At 40.7% G+C, this 20,903-nt stretch overlaps 1 protein-coding gene across 3 annotated transcripts; it reads left to right on the top strand.

The window, feature by feature from the left end:
- Positions 1 to 16,028: 16,028 nt before the first annotated feature.
- LOC147025387 (actin, cytoplasmic-like) lies at positions 16,029 to 20,502 on the top strand. 3 transcript variants are annotated; one of them, XM_085886352.1, is made up of 7 exons: positions 16,107 to 16,147; positions 17,440 to 17,566; positions 18,271 to 18,403; positions 18,483 to 18,722; positions 18,861 to 19,299; positions 19,382 to 19,563; positions 20,064 to 20,502. In XM_085886352.1, the coding sequence occupies exons 3-7, from the start codon at positions 18,281 to 18,283 to the stop codon at positions 20,205 to 20,207; spliced, it is 1,128 nt and encodes a 375-aa protein (XP_085742478.1). In that variant the 5' UTR covers positions 16,107 to 16,147; positions 17,440 to 17,566; positions 18,271 to 18,280; the 3' UTR covers positions 20,208 to 20,502. The 3 variants fall into 3 exon arrangements, with proteins under 3 accessions (XP_085742477.1, XP_085742478.1, XP_085742479.1); XM_085886353.1 differs by lacking the exon at positions 17,440 to 17,566 and adding an exon at positions 16,442 to 16,477 and having other exon boundaries at positions 16,131 to 16,147; XM_085886351.1 differs by lacking the exon at positions 17,440 to 17,566 and having other exon boundaries at positions 16,029 to 16,147.
- Positions 20,503 to 20,903: the final 401 nt, after the last annotated feature.

The raw sequence follows: 20,903 nt of genomic DNA, 5'->3' as shown, positions 1-20,903 counted from the left end.
GAGGGGGAGGGGCAGCCAAAGTGACAAGTGGTGGATTGGCGGTCCCTCACCCATCAAGTCGAGCACGAATCAATAGCAGCCAAGCAGGGAGATGCTAAGTGTGTCGCTGCTGCCGGTGTGGGCTTGGCGATATAAGGGCATGTCGTGAACATTGGTCGAGCAGATGCCGGGACACAGTGCTGTGAGAGGGTGCATGAGTTTGCGGAGCTGCTGTGCGAAACCATACCTCCACCCAGCCTGCGACACCACACCACCTCTCTCAAATCTCATGTTGTGATCTGACGTCCAGTGTGTGATTGAGTGGGCCTGATAAGGAAATTAGATATTTATGGATTGGCCATTCATTGTTGGTTCGTGGTCACATATGTGAGGTAGTGGGTCAAGCGATAAATGTTGTTACCCTGCACTCGGGAAGTGAAAAGTGGGGTCAAGTGATCGATCACGCCTGTGTGCCGTATGTGCATGTGCCGTGTGTGCGTACGTATGTCTCCAACCTCTCACTCTCGGTACCCACTCCCCCCTGTCATACCCAGCTGCTTCTAGACTCGATGTCAGACATGAGATCAGGGCCGTCTCTCCAGACATATCCTGTGCTTTTGATGCAGTCTGGCATCCTGCATTGCTCTCCACATTCTATTCTGATGGCACCAAGGCTAACTCCACACATGGTTCACTGACTTCCTCGACTGTTGTAGCCAATGTGTGATTCTCAATGGAATCCTTTCATCTCCTCTCCCTGTCAAGGCTGGATTGGCCAAAGAAGTGTTCTGGGACATGTCTTATTCCTGATCTCTCTGTCTCCCAGGAAAATCCTCTTTATCTATCTGCTGATGACTCTACCCTCTGCTGTGACATCCCTCTTCCTTTAGACAGGAAGGCGGCATCATCTTCCCTCTTTTCAGACCTTGATACAATCATCAGGTGGTCAATTAAATGCAAGAAATAGGTCTTTCAATCCTGATAAATCTCACACTCTCACTATCTCTTTCTGAAAGAACCTTCTGGTGGAAAGAAAACCGTCTCTGAACTGTAGAAAACCGTCTCTGAAAGAACCATCTGGTAACGCACTCTTATCCCATCTACTTTCTGAACAATCCACTTCAGGAAGTTCAGTCATTAAACCTCTTAGGTTTCACCAACTGCCATGATCTTTCTTTCCCAAACCACATTTCAAAGATGGCCTTCCAAGACAGGCTCCGACTGGGCATCCTCCATCGTACAAAGTCCTTCTTTGGCACACCTCAACTTCCATACACATACATGTCCTTCATCCACAGCTTGATGGAGAACTGTTCTCCCTCTGGGCTTGCTCCGCTTCCTGCCTTACACCTTGCTCAGCTTGAGGCCATGGAAACCAAGGCCTTATGGGTTATCAGAATATCCCTTGATGAAGCTGAATCTATTGGTCTATGTCTTTGCCATCCTAGACAGGTACGTGGTCTCTTTTTTCACCACATTCTTTCTGGTCTTGCACCCTCTGTTCTTTCCGTGCTTTGACCCCCCCCCATGCCTCCACTCGACTTCTGTCCACGATCATCCCCCTTTCTGTGAAACACCCAAATTCCAGAAACACTGCTCATCTCCACTCAATTGTTCCTATTTTTTCCCCTCCCATGGAACCAACTTCTACATTCTCTTCAATCTCATTTTTTCCTCCAGGTTTTCAAGACCCCTGCTCACTGCCATCTTAAATCGTTCACAATCCAAAACCTTTTCTTCATTCATTACCCCTGTTGTGGATTTTTCACCCAACCTTGTAGTGATCGTTATAGGATTCTTCCTGGTTGACTTGGAATCCTATTTAACTTCTCTTGGGTTTAACGTTTTTCCGATTCGGTTATAAAACCACAGACACCGATACTGCATGTCCACAGACAAGTCCTTTCTTTGTGAACAATTTATTTTCCAATTATATCCACCATACACTTCTCAGCCTCGCACACTATGCACAATGAACTTGAGAATCCCCATTTGTTTCAACATTATTTGGTTATATTTTTATTTACTCTTACCCTTTAGTTAACCGTTTAACCAACCTGATTTAATTCACTTCCACATTACATCAGAGAGTTTTATTTTAACTTGGTACTTGGTCAGTCTCAAGGAGTACACGCCACTGAGATGCTATACATCCTCATGTGCTTGCAGGAAAACAATTTTACATTTCAAGGCATTTATACTTTCATGGGAGAGTGGTGGGGGCTGTTAACTAAAACTGCAGATGTGTCTTGTAGGTGAGAAGCACACGACGTACATTTCAAGGCAAAGGTTTGCTGTTATCAGCTCAGGTCACCCCACTCCAGAACAAGACATTCAACATCTCGGGAAAAAGACTCTTGGCCAAAAAGGACAGCCAATTCGACTTCTAGCATAAAACTTAAATTTAGAAAACCCCAGCACAATTACAATTTAGGACATTAATATAAATTTTTCCTCCACACTAACCTGTTTTTTCTTTCTAAGGAAAATTTGAATAATTATATTACACATGATTACCATATCCCGTCCCTGAAGGAGAAAAGATATTCATTCCTCAAGTTCAATCAACAATGGCAGCGAGTGCTCATATCAGAAAATGAGTGAGTTTCCATTTAATTTATGGCTTGTTCATCAGCATGTGTTACACATTGGAAACAGGCTACCCAAAGTCAGAAGATAAACAGGTCAGGGTGTGGATAGAGCAGCACCAACGGGAAACACAGCCGAAGCACTCCTTGAGCTGAGGAGAAGGTAGATTTTGGGAAGTACGAGCTTGGGCCTGACAATGGGTTGAAGGAGACGAAAAGGACTCGAGAGGTGAACAGAGATCCAGCCCCAACAGAGCCTGGTGCCTCGCAGCAGCAGTTTGTGCAATCAGGTTTGATTCACCAAGCGAGCTGTGCACATTAGATGCAGTTGTGGTGGCAGCGCGAGCCCCCCCCCCCCCTCACCATTGAACACATGTTGCAGAATACCCGCAGTCTGGAACTCCAGGCCTTCATCGTACATTGAAGCAACCACAGCAAGTTCACGATGTATTTTGCAGAGCAGCAATCGAGAGTGTGGCTGAGAACATTCCTCCACACAGGCACCACACAACGGCGACGTTAAGGCTTTGCTCAAACTTCTCCTCAGTGGGATTTTTCTTTCTTTTTTTCCACATAACTCATCTTATCTCGTCAGGAAGGGGGCAGTTTCATGATCATGTGTTGAATGCCCAAAAACCCAAATCTCGGTTCTTCCCATCATCCAATCTTTCGGTGGAAGTTCTTTCAAAGCTTCATTTGGACAAAATCGTACATTGCATGGTTTGACTGCACTCAACACTCCGAAACAAACAAAATCAAAGTTAACATCGATTAAACATCATGGGCTCATGTATTTCCACAAGACTGACAAACGTTCTTACGGAAGCATTCACCTTACATTATGTCATATCAATATTTTATCCCTTTCCTTGTTTATATTTTCCCCAAAACAACATGCTAAAATATTCTGAAATATCATTTGTATGTATATTCAAAACTTTCATCTCATTTGCTATTTCCATGTAAAAGCAAACAGTCTTTATCAGGGTTCCAATTTGCGATCAATAATTATTTTCACAAAAATATTCCATCATCTATACCAAAATATGAAAGTTATCTATTTCTTCAAGAACTGAACCCAAATCGATTTTGCTCAGTTACCATTTTAACATTCTCATCTGCTAAACAATTTACAGTTTCATTCACAAATAGTTTCAGAGCAACTGCCGTTTTATTATCTTGATTCAATTCTCAGTAACTTTTCCCTATCCTCAATTAACAGATTAACAAGGTTTTTTATGAGCTTAGTCTGAAAGTAACTAACACAGTTACCGCACAACCACCATTTGCTTACTGTTCCCCATCTGTTTATGCATGTGACAACAAACCCAGTGCATGCAAAGATTATCATGAGCATCACTTGTTGGTCCTTTTGATCATCACATTATCCCCATCACTACTATTACAGGTCAAAAACAAAACACCCCTGTGTACAAGGTTATTATAATTCACAAAATAGATTCCCAAAATAATTCAAAGCTAAGTTGCACATTCTTACATTAATTCACAGGAGTAATTAAACAAGAGTAGCATGGCTGTCATCATCGTCACAGAGTGATTTTCTTTTGAAAGTCTTTCATGGACTCTGTGCAAACCCCCAATTTGAGAGTTCCACTCCGCTCGGCCAACCTGACATCGAGTTGCCGAGCTGCATATCACACCTTGGCTGCAGAGCGTCCATTTTGAAACAAGAAATTTGATAACATTGTTGCAAAATTTCTCCAAACAGTTTTCACAACACCCAAGGCTAACATAGTTTCATTAACCTGATGACCATCCATTTCTTTCCTGTTGAAATGGAACTAAAATATCCCAAAAATAATGTTTAACCAATCTCTATCTCAGCACTAAATTCCATCTACATTTTAAATCTGACATTTTCCATCTATCCAATTCTCTCTCACCAAAACAGCAATATCCTGCCATTTCCCAACTCACATACACAAACCATCTATCACTTCCTCTGACCTTCTCAATATACTTATCCATTTCCTTTATCAAAACAATTAAATACAGTTTAAACAGTTGAACAAAAATTGTCAAATAATTTGTCAAATTTGTCATCAGGCGAATATCATTTAAATTGCAGCTCAAACACTCCATCCACACATGCACCTAGAACCTCCCCAAACTTTATCACAATCTTGGGGGAGGCATCTTGAACTTTAGTTTGAGAGCTAGGTGGATATTAATCATAAAGTTGAGTACAAAAGGGTTTAATTTTTAATTCAATTGCAATTGGCCTACCAATGAAGGAATCGGGCATCTTAAGTATCGCAGTCCTGGGTTTGGTCCCTGGGGGTCCCAAAATAAGACCCTAAAATATATTTTAATAAAAAAAATCGAGTACAACATTTGTTTCAAGTCAGTTTCATTTGGATGACCCCTCAAGGTATAACAGTCCAAAATTGTCTGGGGTTACTAATTAAGACGAATACTAATTACAGATCAATTTTAATGATTTATTCACACTTTCGAGTACATTTAAATTTTTTTACATATGGTCATTTAGTCACTCCTGACATTATATCAACAACTTAAGACGTGATTTTTCCTGGGGTTTACAGATAAGACGGGGGTGTTTGGACCCAGAGGGGTGTCTGGATGCTGAAAATCGAATTTATAAAACAAAAATGGAGTACATCAATTATGATTGGAGCTATGGATAAAACATTTCTCCCAGTGAACCAAAATGTAACTTAAGACACAAAATTGTCTGGGGTTACTAATTAAGACGAATACTAATTACAGATCAATTTTAATGATTTATTCACACTTTCGAGTACATTTAAATTTTTTTTTACATATGGTCATTTATTCACTCCTGACACTATATCAACAACTTAAGACGTCATTTTTCCTGGGGTTTGCATACAAGATGGGGGCCTTTTAACCCTGATGTAGGCCTACTTTGTTGGTGTTTAGTAATAAAATGAATAAAGAAATTTTATTTGTTTCAAAGTTTTCAATAAAAATTCAGAATTTCTGGATTGATTTTGTTTGACAATTTTCTTTTTATTACAGTTACAAATATACTGTCGAGACATTCACTTTCGAAGACTACATTACTGTCCAACTGTTCGCCCTCATCAATGTCGTGGTTAGTTTCAGTTTCGTAAGTAGATGCGGGGAGGCCGAAACTGTCACCTTCTCTATGTTCACCGTCCGCAGTAGGCCTCGGCTCTAAGACATCGATATTCTGGATGCCATCTAGTTCTACTGTACCTATGTGAGCTTCGCCTTCAATGGCTTCAGTTATTTGTGTCAGCGGTTCTTGGTCTTTCAAATGCACTGCAGGAAAAGAAGTTTGCAATTTATTAATTCTCGATATTGTCTTATTTGATAGCTCAGTAAGTTGAAGCGTGTTTATTATGACTTAACCTATTTTTTTACCTCCTTTTTTGTGAGAAAGTTCTGCTCTCCATGCAGATTTAAACGTCAGTTATATCTAACAAATAAATGACCCCTTCGTAGGGATGAGGCCTAAGACGATCGACAAGTTATGCATGCGGTGGCTTGCGGTCGCTGTTTTTTTAACATCTACTCTGGAATACGACTATTTGTTGCTATGGTGTTATCTGGATGTCATTGAATCCTTAGGTAATTGTTTATTTTTACATTTATTTTTTCTCTCACTGGTTTGTGTGCCCAACCGCGGTTATAACCGGTTCAAAACTCTGGCGTTACATGGTTCATTAAAAGAAAGATCAAGGCAAGTCAAAGCATACAATTCAAGACATTGATTCTCAATAATTGCAGAAACAAATATTGATTTCAGATGCAGAGTGTCTTCAAGATGGATGCAGATACGACTGACCGAATGTCTGATTCACAGCCGGAACATGGACATGATGATCCCGTTGATGAAGAAATAACTACGGCTAATGTTGAGCACACACCAGGTAGGCCTAATAAAACTTCTTGAATTATTTAAATCCCGATAGTCTCAATTAACGAGCCTCCATGGCTCAGTGGTATTACCATCCGCGTCTGATGCGGCAATTCCTGGGCTTGAATCCAGGCCACACCGGATTAATCATACTGGCTCTCTATTCCTCTGTCACATGGAAAAAAACTGCTACTGTTGCGAAAATCGCCCATGAATATTAAATGGTTTTGAAAAAACTGCATGGGGCTTAAAGAGTAAATATATTAGAGGCTTTCTATTCATAGGTATCCGACACAGTAAAAAAGGTGTTTTTAATTTGCACACGATGAAAACACGATTTTGTTACACTTTTGAAACATGTTTACGTGTTTACAGTGTCTAAATTTAACACACGTTTTATTTTCCTAAAACATTTTATAAACACGCTCGGAACACAAAACACGTTCTAGAACAAAACATCAAGGCACATTTTCGAGCTTGTTAAACTTTTGAAACACCTGCACACGTTTAAAGGCCCCATCCCGTTTTGTTTTGAAATGGGTTGTTTTGGATCGGAACACGGCGAAAACGCGTTACGTGTTCAGATTTTTTTTACTGTGTATTCATTTACTTTTCCAGAGCCTGGTCAAGATTCTCAACCATGCTGATGTATCATTCACGTCATAGAGAAGGAAAAGGGACACTTACTGCCTGTGACAAGACCGTTGGGTAACAATATTCAAATCGGCAACGGCCCGAAAACAAAGTAAAAGGTATGAAAAGTCCAAATACCGTGCTGTGGTAGAACGCCTCCCTTCAGCGCCCAGCTGAGTGGATGGCTATCATCGTTGGTGTTACAGTGCTTTTACTGCCATTCAAGCTAGTGGTACCCAGACCGTTGATGCTCAACAACCTACCCAGCAGGCACACGACGTCAGTATGAAAGATTCACGACGTTGAGAATCGGCCGCTTAGTTGTACAACCATATCACCACGCGGTACAGCCGCAGCGCGATTATCCAAAACTGCCTTTTCTGCCTCATGTGTTGGCATGGTGAGCGATTTTCCACCTCGTGCCGTGTGATCATTGGAGGAGAGATCTGATTAGCTAATTCCCATTTCCGCATCACGAGCTGCCATTTGTAAAGTTTGGTTAAACTTGTGAACTTTCAGCTGTTTGTGAGCGTGGCAGAGACAATCCGCTTTAATCTGCAGAAGACTTTAGCTTTTTTAGTTAAAATTATCTTCCGCTGTGATCATTTTTGGTAAGTATAATATTATAAATCGATTTTATGTGTCTTAGCTTTTGTTTTTGGACGTTTTTAAGATCACAGAATCCATGATGTGTTCCTGTTACTTGTGTGCTGGAATCTACATCGTTACATTCAATGGAAACTCTCCCGGGCCCTTCGAGGCACTCGAGTGGTTCGAGCGTTGGACTCGAACGTGCATCTGACAATCGAATCCTCCGGCACCCGATTTCATCCGTTTATCACGTTTAGCTGTCACTGATATGGCCCTGATCGTATGGAGAAATCGACGGTAAATAATCAATTCATTTTACCACGGGTCTGGTGAAAAAAAACACTGGTCTGTCCAAAAAGGGGAACTCTGTAAAAATTACTTTGGACAAGTTTAATTGGTTCAGAACCTTTTAAAATATTTTTCTGGTGTGGATAATGCTTCGGCCATTCGGGTCCGAGAATGACCGCATTGTTCTGCAATGTAGCAAATTTAAAGTTCCACTGCCCTTAAAAAAGCCTCAATTAATATTATTTTTTATAATATATTATTTTATTATGTCCTCTTTTAACGAGTTAGGCCTAACCAAAGGCAAAATGAAAACAATTGTCAGTTATTGTTCGCCGAAAAATGTGAAGTTTTGTCATAAAAAAATTAACCCTTTGGCCGCCAACAAACTGCCACTTGTAACAATGAAGCCTTCATTGCGGTAGTTTGTCACTTGGGGAGTTGTTCAAGTTTTTCGGTGCACAATTGTTTTCCTTTGGTAAAATGGTTATCAAAAGACATTAAAATAACTTTATATTATTAAGAATAATATTAATTGAGGCTTTTTAAGGGCAGTGGAACTTAAAACTTGTTCCAAGCTGCTTCGAACACTGGTGTACTAAATTGTTTTTATTTTATAAAATAAAGGTGATGTCCAATGCTGTGATGTCCATATACAATTTGTGTGGAAAGAATGGTAAGAGACCTTTCCGGAACCTGAATTTTTATAAAGTTGTCAGAGGTAATGAATTCTGCTAAATGACAGTTTATAATGTGCATGACTTGAGCGTAATTCACATTGCAAGTCTTGTTTGATGATCATAAAGCCAAATATATACGAAGTGGAAATTCTTATTATTTTTCAGAGAGTACCATGGCCAGTCAGCCAACAGCAACGGAGGCGGCTTTGGACACTGCCATATCACAACATTTGAAATATGCCCTTGATCGGCGTTGAGGTGCGGGCAGGAAGAAGCCCTCATCTATCTATAATTCCAGCAATGTGTGTGTGTCTGTGTGTCTGTCTGTGTGTCTGTCTGTGGCCGCTATTTCTCGACAACCACTGGTTTGATCTAATTGAAACTTGCCAGCTATATTTCTGGGGACCTGGGTGTGTGCCTTTTCAAGGTTCGATATTAATCGGACAAGTGCCTCCCAAGTTATGGCCATTTATTTACCAAACCAACTGCGTCAGCGGGGCCGATGGGGAAGAGATCCTCAGCCGCGTTCCCCATTACGGGTTACATCGTACGGACTTCCGGATAGTGATGACTGACTGTATTCTCATAATTTCTCGATTTCTTATGTGCATTTATAGATAAACACAATGCCCCAATCCAGTCATCGTTTATGAGAGCGAAGGAACGGCCTGTGTAGTTGTTTGAAAGTTTTTTTTGTTTTTTTTTTGCAAGTATGGCCATGCACGTACGGGTGGGCACGTACTAGTGTAATAATAAGGAGCAACAACAACACGCTGCGCCAGCTGTCCACGTCCTTGATTATTAAGAATTTTCAGCATAGTTAATTGAAATGTTGTATGTTGGAAACCCAGCCTAAGTTACATTGTGAAAATATTTACATGTACTTTTATGCAAAATGAAGTTATTTTATTTTCTTGTGAAATTAAGATTGAAAACACCCAACAAATTAATTTTTTTGTGCTTTGGAATTATTTGTGTGAGATGCATTCAAAATTGTGTTTTCATACTTAATGATGTTCGATTTATATTTTTTCTTTTTATGAATACACACACATAGATATATATATTTGGTCTCATTGATTTGCCTGATTGTAATTCAGTTTTATGTAATTTTATGCACTGCTCATATCATGTCAAATATCATCTGTTTAAGTCTTTTTGCACCTCATTCTATTGATGCCCGCTGTGGGACATAAGTAAAAATATTTCTAAGATATATATATATATATATATATATATATATATATATATATATATATATATATATATATATATATATATATATATATATATATATATATATATATATATATATATATATATATATATATATATATATATATATCATGGAGAAATTCTATCAGAAAGGTGTTTGACTTGCCAAGTAGGACCCATATTGTACTCTTTTACCAGTCATTGCTGAACTTCTACCTATTGAATGTCAACTATTATGTCGTATAGCAAAATTTATATGTGGTTCTTCGTCTTCTCATAATTCTTACCTGAGGTTGCTTAATTATGAATCTTGTAACAATGGGTAGTATGTCATCAGTAGCTAAAACTTTTAGTTACATTTTATATAAATGCAAGTTATCTGTCAATACCTTTTATGCTCCTAATGCCCATAATGTATGCAAGGATAGAATTATCAGCAGTTTTACTAACTCTCTCTCTCTCTCTCTCTCTCTCTCTCTCTCTATCGAGTGCAGCCTATGGCTGCTGGTTGCATCATTGGTTGGGACGTGGCTATGCCGCTGATGCATTGTCCCCCTTTCCAATACAATGGTACTCATTTTGCTGACCTCGGGAGGATAACAGACTGAGTCAACCTCCTGGTGTATTTTAATTCAGCAGCCAAAGGGGCTTGAACTCAGGACTCTAAGTTCCCAAGCCACCACCCTAACCACTAAGCCAACACCAAACTTGAGTTTTACTAACACTGCATGATGATGCTGTTGTACTTCAAGGTGCCTTTGTGCAGTCAATTATATTTGAGAATGAAGCTCCACAGTTCCTCTCTGGAGAAGAACTTTCTGAATTTGAATTGTTAACTGTGCTTTGCACCAAGTGAATTTGTCAAAAAGGTATTTACGACTTTTACCCATGTGGTATTTCTATTTATTCCCCATTTTTAACCTCCGCCATCGAAGATCAGAGGTTACTGTTTTCACCCCTTTCTGTTTGTTTGTTTGTGAACAGTATTGCAGAAATACTCCTCGACAGATTTCGACGAAACTTGGTGGGGGGTTAGATATGGTCCAAGGATCATGCCATGAGATTTTGGACTCGATCCCAAATCCAATATGGCCGCTATTGCGGCCATTTTGAAAAAAATATTTGAATTTTTTTGCATTCCTACATGTTATAAGTGATTTCCAACAAAAAAAAACATGCCAAAATTATAATTGCAGCTGATTTTGGAACTTCAGGTGGATATACCCACATAAAATCAATTTCTGTCTCAAGGAATCAAGTTATGACGAATGAATTGTGTATGTAAAAGTAAAAGGGAAAGTTGCAAACTATAACTCTGTGAGCACTGTTGACGTCAAATTGAATGAATAGGATATCAGGTTCACTTGAGTGACCTAGCAGTATTGGCGGCGGAGGTTTTGCACTCTATCGAGTGCTCCCCCTCTAGTTAGTATATGTTTCTCAATTGCAATGGTATCTACTTTTATTCATTGTACGTTTGTATTTGAGTGTGCTTTTTTGGTACAAATAAAGATATTATTATTGTTAATACTGCTTGTATATTTTTGCCGCAATCATGCTCTGCATGATATGTGAAAATAAATGATTATGAATTACAGTTGTTTCAAGTTGTAGTCATTATGTGTGTTATTGTGCAACGTAATGATGTTGCAATACAAAACTTCAATGTTTTGATAATGGCACCGGTGGAACAGCAGTGCTCCGATGGCCCCAGACCTACTGGTCGAGGGCTCCATCAAGCTGGAAGCTGAAGGGTGTCATGCACTGCAGTGTTCGTTTATTTGGCGTGCAAACAAAAAGGGGAAAAACAAAAACTCCATTTTATGAAGGTTGTGATAAAGTTGAAAAATAACGTCGTGCTTCAACATTGTCACATCATTGAAATCTGACGTCATGGGTGTTGCAAATGCAACTTCCCACTGACCCAATTCTGACGTCAGGATACAATCAGAACACGACGCTGCAACGACGTCAGATTTCAATGTTGTCACAACGTTGAAATCTGACATCATGGGTGTTGCAAATACAACTTCCCACTGACCCAATTCTGAAGTCAGGATACAACCAGAACATGATGCTGCAACAACGTCAGATTTAAACGTTGTCACAACGTTTAAATCTGACGTCATGGGTGTTGCAAAAACAACTTCCCTCTGACCCAATTCTGACGTCAGGATAGAACCGGCAAACGACGTTGCAACATCGTTGTGTGCCTGCTGGGTAATGTTTGCAAGCATATAATTATCAGCAGTTTTACTGACACTGCATGATGATGTTGTTGTACTTTAAGGTGCCTTTGTGCAGTCAATTATATATGAGAGAGAAGCTCCACAGTTCCTCTCTGGAGAAGAACTTTCTGAATTTGAATTGTTAACTGTGCTTTGCACAAAGTGAATTTGTCAAAAAGATATTTAAGTCTTAACATCGCCGTTGTGTGGTGCCTGTGTGGAAGAATGTTCTCAGCCACACTCTCGATCGCCGCTCTGCAAAATACATCGTGAACTTGCTGTGGTTGCTTCAATGTACGACGAAGGCCTGGAGTTCCAGACTGCGGGTATTCCGCAACATGTGTGCAATGGTGGGGGGGGGGGGGCTCGCGCTGCCACCGCGACTGCATCTAATGTGCACAGCTCGCTTGGTGAATCAAACTTGATTGCACAAACTGCTGCTGCGAGGCACCAGGCTCTGTTTGGGCTGGATCTCTGTTCACCTCTCGAGTCCTTTTTGTCTCCTTCAACCCATTTTCAGGCCCAAGCTCGTACTTGCGAACATCAAACTTCTCCTCAGCTGAAGGAGTGCTTCGGCTGTTTCCCGTTGGGTGCTGCTCTATCCACACCCTGACCTGTTTATCTTCTGACTTCAGGTAGCCTGTTTCCAATGTGTAACACATGCTGATGAACAAGCCATAAATTAAATGGAAACTCACTCATTTTCTGATATGAGCACTCGCTTTCATTGTAGAGTCAACTTGAGGAATGAATATCTTTTCTCCTTCAGGGACAGGATATGGTAATCATGTGTAATATAATTATTCAAATTTTCCTTAGAAGGAAAAAACAGGTTAGTGTGGAGGAAAAATTTATATTAATGTACTAAATTGTAATTGTGCTGGGGTTTTGTAAATTTAAGTTTTATGCTATAAGTTGAATTGGCTGTCCTTTTTGGCCAAGAGTCTTTTTCCCGAGATGTTGAATGTCTTGTTCTGGAGTGGGGTGACCTGAGCTGATAACAGCAAACCTTTGCCTTGAAATGTACGTCGTGTGCTTCTCACCTAGAAGACACATCTGCAGTTTGAGTTAACAGCCCCCACCACTCTCCCATGAAAGTATAAATGCTTTGAAATGTAAAATTGTTTTCCTGCAAGCACATGAGGATGTAGAGCATCTCAGTGGCTTGTACGCCATGGCACTGACCAAGTACCAAGTTAGAATAAAACTCTCTGATGTAATGTGGAAGGGAATTAAATCGGGTTGGTTTAATGGTTAACTGAAGGGTAAGAGTAAATAAAAATAGAACCAAATAATGTTGAAACAAATGGGGATTCTCAAGTTCATTGTGCGTAGTGTACGAGGGTGAGAAGTATATGGTGGATATAATTAGAAAATAAATTGTTCACAAAAAAGACTTGTCTGTGGACATTGGTTATCGGAGTCTGTGGTTTTATAACCGAATCGGACAAACGTTAAACCCTAGAAAAGTTAAATAGGATTCCACAGTCAACCAGGAAGAATCCTGCAACGATCACTACAAGGTTGGGTGAAAAAACCAACAACAGGGGTAATGAATGGAGAAAAGGTATGAGATTGAAGAGAATGTAGAAGTTGGTTCCATGGGAGGGGAAAAAATAGGAACAATTGAGAGGAGATGAGCAGTGTTTCTGGATTTTGGGTGTTTCACAGAAAGGGGGATGATCGTGGACAAAAGTCGATTGGAGGCATGGGGGGGGGGGTCAAAGCACGGAAAGAACAGAGGGTGTAAGACCAGAAAGAATGTGGTGAAAAAGAGACCACGCACCTGTCTAGGATGGCAAAGAAATAGACCAATAGATTCAGCTTCATCAAGGGATATTCTGATAACCCATAAGGCCTTGGTTTCCATGGCCTCAAGATGTGCCTCATGTAAGGCAGGAAGCGGAGCAAGCCCAGAGGGAGAACAGTTCTCCATCAAGCTGTGGATGAAGGACATGTATGTGTATGGAAGTTGAGGTGTGCCAAAGAAGGACTTTGTACGATGGAGGATGCCCAGTCGGAGCCTGTCTTGGAAGGCCATCTTTGAAATGTGGTTTGGGAATGAAATATCATGGCAGTTGGTGAAACCCAAGAGTTTTAATGACTGAACTTCCTCAAGCTGATTGTTCAGAAAGTAGATGGGATAAGAGTGCGTTACCAGATGGTTCTTTCAGAGAACTTTCTTTCTTTTCTACAGTTCAGAGACGGTTTGCTTTCTACCAGAAGGTTCGTTCAGAAAGAGATAATGAGTGTAAGATTTGTTAGGATTGAAAGACCTATTTCTTGCATTTAATTGACCACCTGATGATTGTATCAAGGTCTGAAAAGAATGAAGATGATGCCGCCTTCCTGTCTAAAGGAAGAGGGATTTCAGAGCATAGGGTAGAGTCATCAGCAGATAGATAAAGAGGATTTTCCTGGGAGACAGAGAGATCAGGAATAGGACATGTCCCAGAACACTTCTTTGGGCCAATCCAGCCTTGACAGGGAGAGGAGATGAAAGGATTCCATTGAGAGTCACACATTGGCTACAACAGTCGAGGAAGTCAGTCAACCATGTGTGGAGTTAGCCTTGGTGCCATCGGAATAGAATGTGGAGAGCAAGGCAGGATGCCAGACTGTATCAAAAGCACAGGATATGTCCAGAGAGACGGCCCTGATCTCATGTCTGAGATTGACTCCAGAAGCAGCTGGGTATGACAGGGGGGAGTGGGTACCGAGAGTGAGAGGTTGGAGACACATACGTACGCACGCATGGGACATGTACATACGGCACACAGGCGTGATCGATCACTTGACCTCACTTTCCACTTCGCGAGTGCAGGGTAACAACACTAACCCTTGAGCCTTTCCCTGACATATGCGCCCATGAACCAACGATGAATGGCCAATCCATAAATAGTGAATTTCCTTATCAGGCCCACTCAATCACACCTTGGATGTCGCATCACAATGCGAGATTTTAGAGAGGTGGTGTGGTGTCGCAGGCTGGGTGGAGGTATGGTGTCGCACAGCAGCTCCGCAAACTCATGCACCCTCTCACAGCACTGTGTCCCGGCATCTGCTCCACCATTGTTCACGACATGCCCTTTTATAGCCCCCGCCCACACCGGCAGCAGAGACACACTTAGCATCTCCCTGCTTAGCTGATATTGATTCGTGCTCTACTTGATGGATGAGGGACCGCCATTCCGCTACTTGTCACTTTAGCTGCCCCTCCTCTCTTCTGCCAAATGATCCGCGGCACTGTTTTCCTGGCTACACTCGCACTCCCCGGCCTGGCGAGCACTAAAGGACCCATTTAAGAGAGATTCCAAAGTTTTACACATCAAATAAAAGTTTAGAAGCGATGGTAATTTTTAGACACACACAATGGCTGGGGATTGGGGGTACGGGGGTCGGTGTGAAGGACTGGTGGGGAGTGGACCTCGTCAATCTAAACATCGAAGCAATACATCCAATATTACATTTGATAAATTTTTGCTTATTCTCAACAGTCATGAAAGAAATATCCAAGGAGCCATTTCCACAACATAATTAATCACAAATCTATACAGCCACAATCTCACTGAACTCCAGATTGAAGAGTTGACATCTCATTGAGATCTCCTCTTTGCATATTTTCTTTTGGAAAGCACTTTTGTTGTTTCAGTTTTAAACACTCTCTTCTCCAAGAATATTTATTCCTGTTTGTTTGACACTTCCTCATCAAAACCAACTCGGATAAGGAAACATGTCACAGGTGCAGCCTCCTTATGGGCACAACTTTAATTTGTGCATTTATGCAACACCTGACTAATGGTTGCTTTGTTTCTGAGGATGTGGTGATGTCACAGATGCAATTTAAATTTGTTTGGACAAGTAAACATCAGACAAGCCGTGCCAACTTCCCGCAGGTGAGCCTTAACCAATCAACGACGAGCTCTCCTGCTTTTTACCATTTATGGTCAAATCACAATCCTGCCTGTGGGCATGAAGGTTGGTATATAAAATCTCCAAGGTTGGAAATTATTTGATATTTGCTGTGTAAAGTGATTGCTCTGTGGTCGGTGTGGCCAGGTGAGTTGTAGTTGGTCACTCAGAATAATATTTTTGCAGAACGTTCAGTAAATGCACTTGTTCACATTGAGTGGTTGTGTAACGTCTGCTTACCTGTTTGAATCGATTTTTATGGAAATTGTGGAGAGACTTTTTGTTCAGTGTTTTGTCGAATTTTTTTCCATTCCTGCATTTTAAAATAAATATTTATTGATTTCATTTTTGAAAATAACTTCAATTGCGGATGGTTGAGAATATTGTTCGTGTTTGGAATATTTTTTTTTATTTTTATTCAACGTTTCTTTCCATGCACAGGTGTGTTCAGTCCTCCGTGTTGAGCCCAGTAGAGTGGTGTGTATGTATTTTTGTAAATCCCATGGTGTTTTCACAAACCTTGATTATCTTTGATCGTGAATGTGGCATTTTGTGATGAATGGCTGCATTTACCCTCGACACTGAAGGTGAAGGAGGTCATGTTTGCATCCCCCTCTCTGACTGTTTATCGCCTGAAGATCTCAATTTCCAACTGTTCTTCACGATACTTCACCACATGGTGGAGTTTGTCAAAAGGAAGAGCATAGGCCAAAAGTCAGCAGCTTAGGTAGTATTTATAAAATCCTCAATTTTCATCCGATTGACTTGAAATTTGAAGAGGATTTATAATTCAGGTCACTGAATTCAACAAGTCAATTATTTTTCAGGTCAACTTCGATTACAAGGTCAACATAGGCCCAGGGTCAACAACCAAGGTGGAATTTCTAAAATCTTCAACATTTGTCTGATTCACTTGAAATATGAAGAGTATTTGCAAACTGCATTCAACCACGAATTATTTTTGACGTCAACACAGGACAAAAACGTCAACATTGGGAAAATTTCTAAAATTGTCTATTTTCTTCCAATTGACTTGAAATTTGAAGAGTGTGTGTGTGTGTGTGTGTGTGTGTGTGTGTGTGTGTGTGTGTGTGTGTGTATATATATATATATATATATATATATATATATATATATATATATATATATATATATATATATATATATATATATATATATATATATATATATATATATTTCATGTCACTGAATTCAACAAGAAAATTATTTTTGAGGTCAACACAGGCCAAAGGTCAACACTTCGGTGAGATTTCTAAAATACTCAATTTTTCACCGATTGACTTGAAATTTGAAGAGGACTTTCATATTTTGTCATTTAATTATTTTTGATGTGAAATTAGTTTTATGCATTTTACAAGTATCATGCTCTGCACAATGTCTTCTTCCTCTTGTCTGTTTGTTTGCCTGCCTGTGTGCAGGATATCTCAAAAAGTTGGAGACGGTTCCAAATGAAAATTGTTGGGCAAGAAGGGGTGCATGACAAGGACGAACTGATTCAGATTTGCAGAAAATCCGGAACGGGATCCGGCGACTACAATTTCTTACGTGATTCTTCACCATTCAGAGAAAGGGCTAAACTAATATATGGCATGATATCTCAAAAAGTTGTAGACGGATCCAGATGAAAATTGTTGGGCAAGTTGCATGCATGACAAGGATGAACTGATTCGGATTTGCTGAAGATCCGGATCCGGATCCGGCGACTACAATATACTTTAGTGATTCTTCACCATTAAGAGAAAGGGCTAAACTAATATATGGCATGATATCTCAAAAAGTTGTGGATGGATTCCGATGAAACTTGGTGGACAGGTTGCGTGTTTTACTCCAACGAATTGTTTTGACATTGGTGAAGATCCGAGTCCATATCTGGATGTGATAATTATTTAATTTTTGAAGTGATTCTTTTCCATTGAGAGATCGGGCTAAAACGAGAGAAACATGATATTTCGAAAATGTATTGGGTCCAATATGTTCTTTTGTATCAGGCATTATGTGGCAAGTAATGCGCTCTACCGAGTGTCCGAGTTTTTTGGTCGGTTTGACTTTAACTTTTGTAGCTCCTTGTTTGTGGAATAATTGCCTGCGACATGGTATTTGTTTATTTGTATATTTTAATTGTCCATGTGAGAATCGTGTATATTCATTAATAATAAAAAATCAAATTGTGTGTGTTTATGTAATAATTTTCAAGTAAGATAGCCTTGAGGTATGTTGGTGTTTGTTAAAGTTTCCATGCTGTCCTTAAGGAAATACGACATGGATCATGATGTAGCAGCCCTGGTGGTGGATAATGGCTCTGCGATGTGCAAGGCAGGTTTTGCTGGAGATGATGCTCCACGGACGGTTTTCCCATCCATTGTTGGGCGGCCAAGGCAACAGGTGAGGAGGTTCAAATTGCATCATGGGCAGGGAGAACAGAAAAGGCTTTATGGACTTAACTTATGGTATCTAATTCCAGGGAGGAATGGTGGGAATGGGACAGAAGGACAGCTATGTGGGTGACGATGCCCTGAGCAAGCGTGGCATCCTTACACTGAAATACCCCATCGAGAATGGAATTGTCACAAACTGGGACGACATGGAGAAGATCTGGCACCACACCATCTACGACGAGTTGCGCGTCGCACCTGAAGAACATGCAGTGCTGCTCACCGAGGCTCCACTCAACTCCAAAGCCAACCGGGAGAAGATGACTCAGGTTAAAAGAAAAGTTAACTTCCTTTTCCAAGTTGCCTGAAATTACATTATTGAAATGGTGGAATTTGAAGTGACATTTAATAAATAAAAAATCGTTTTCATCAATTTTGCGAATATGCGAGATGTTGCGTTTCTGCAGATCATGTTTGAGACCTTCAACACCCCTGCGGTGTATGTAGCCAATCAAGCCGCACTGTCTCTGTACGCATCCGGCCGCACCACGGGTATTGTGATGGACTCCGGCGATGGTGTCTCTCATGCCGTTCCCATCTACGAGGGCTACGCTTTGCTCCACGCCGTTACACGGCTTGACTTCGCTGGCCGAGACCTTACAGATTATCTTATGACAATCTTGACGGAGCGTGGATATTCGTTCACCACCACAGCAGAACGAGAAATCGTGCAAGACATCAAGGAAAAGCTTTGCTATGTCACACTGGACTTTGAGCAGGAGATGCAGACAGCAGCCTTATCTTCCTCTCTTGAGAAGAGCTATGAGCTTCCTGATGGACAAGTTATCACCATCGGGAATGAGCGCTTCCGCTGCCCAGAGGCGATGATGCAGCCATCCTTCATGCGTAAGTTTAATGGTGAATCTTAACACCTTCATTGGTTGGCCATGAATGTTTCCATACTGAATCCAAATTTTTAATACCTCAGATATGGAGAGTGATGGAATTCATGAATCGACGTACAACTCCATCATTAAGTGTGATATGGACATCCGAAAAGACCTGCACGCGAACACCGTGCTGTCTGGAGGTACCACCATGTATCCGGGCATTGCTGACCGTTTGCAGAAGGAGTTGGCTGTCTTGGCACCACCCACTATGAAGATCAAGGTAGGGTTTGGGATATTTACCTCCGCCACCAAAGCAAGTTATGTTTTAACCCCTGTTTGTCTGTGATGATGATATCTCAAAACGTTGTGGATGGATTCTAACGAAATTTTGTGGATAGTTTGTGTGTGTGCCATGGACAAAGTGATTCGATTTTGGTGAAGATCCTGATCCAGAAACATGAATATTATAAGTGATTCTTCACCATTAAGAGATTGGGCCAAAAACTATACGTGGCATGATATTTCAAAAAGTTCTGGATTCGTTATGACACCTGGGTAGATGAGTTTGTCGGTGATAATGAGCGGATTAGATTGTGCTGCAGGTCCAAATCCAGATCTGGCTTATCTGTGGGATACCAAACATAAACTGTTCAGCCTGGCGGAGGTATGTGCTGTCCCAAGTGCCGTTCTAGTTTTCCCAAGTTTTCTCCTGTTTGACTCTCCTACGTTTTCTTCTTTGGGCTCTGATCGTTCATTTCCTGATCGTTCATTTCCTTCCAGATCATTGCTCCTCCTGAGCGAAAGTATTCTGTGTGGATCGGAGGTTCCATCCTGGCATCCCTGTCCACTTTCCAGCAAATTTGGATCACCAAACAGGAGTACGATGAATCTGGGCCTTTCATCGTGCAGCGCAAATGCTTCTAATATTTGTTGGTTAATTATCCCCCACTAACCAACGAAGTTGGTGGGGGATATAGAAATGGTTCCTCTTGGTTTGGGTTCTGCAGTTTACATTGAGCACTTATCTGGTTTTTGTTTTTCATTCTGAGCAGAAGTTACCTTTTCTTGATGCCAAGTTGTCGTGTGTACAAACTTTGAGATGAAAATGTTAAACTTCCTGTGGAAAACAAGCAGTCATAGACTGGTACTTAGGAAATCGTCAACTTGACCTCTGACCTTGTCTAATAAAAGCTGTCTCTCGAGAAGGTGGCGACGCAAACCAGAAGTTTCTACGATGATTCTGTATCAAACCATCAAAAATCGTAACGTCGACCGAAGCAAAAATCTCCATTTCTCCACGCAATTATATTACACCTTAACGTAACTCAACGACGCGTCTGCTCGAGCGCACCGCATCACGTGACGACCCGTGACGCGTCGAGTGAAATATTTTTTATACAATCTTAAAACGTCTCCAAAACATCCGATTTTTACCAGAATTTCTACAACCGAGTTTTAAACGTCCCAAGCGATCGCAAAAACCGAAGACAAAATTAAAATCGAAGTTAAAACGAACTCGTAACGTCGAGCGAAGCAAAAATACTCCATTTCTCCACATGAATTTACGGAATTATGTTTGACCTCATTGTGACCTTGACCTTTGACCGATTTTGACCAAAA

Source organism: Eptatretus burgeri, chromosome 6 (genome assembly GCF_056783735.1).
Source record: "Eptatretus burgeri isolate ZD-2024b chromosome 6, Ebu_testis_v1, whole genome shotgun sequence".
NCBI lineage: Eukaryota > Metazoa > Chordata > Myxini > Myxiniformes > Myxinidae > Eptatretus > Eptatretus burgeri.
Note: the sequence above shows the minus strand (reverse complement) of the source record. Positions and strands in the feature narration are given on the sequence as shown.

Bases quoted from the DNA above. Each gene is read 5' to 3' on its own strand.
- LOC147025387 (XM_085886351.1), top strand. From the start codon at position 18,281: ATGGATCATGATGTAGCAGCCCTGGTGGTGGATAATGGCTCTGCGATG. The intron at 18,404-18,482 runs GTGAGGAGGTTC...ATCTAATTCCAG, and splicing joins TTGGGCGGCCAAGGCAACAG to GGAGGAATGGTGGGAATGGG. The intron at 19,300-19,381 runs GTAAGTTTAATG...TTAATACCTCAG, and splicing joins GATGCAGCCATCCTTCATGC to ATATGGAGAGTGATGGAATT.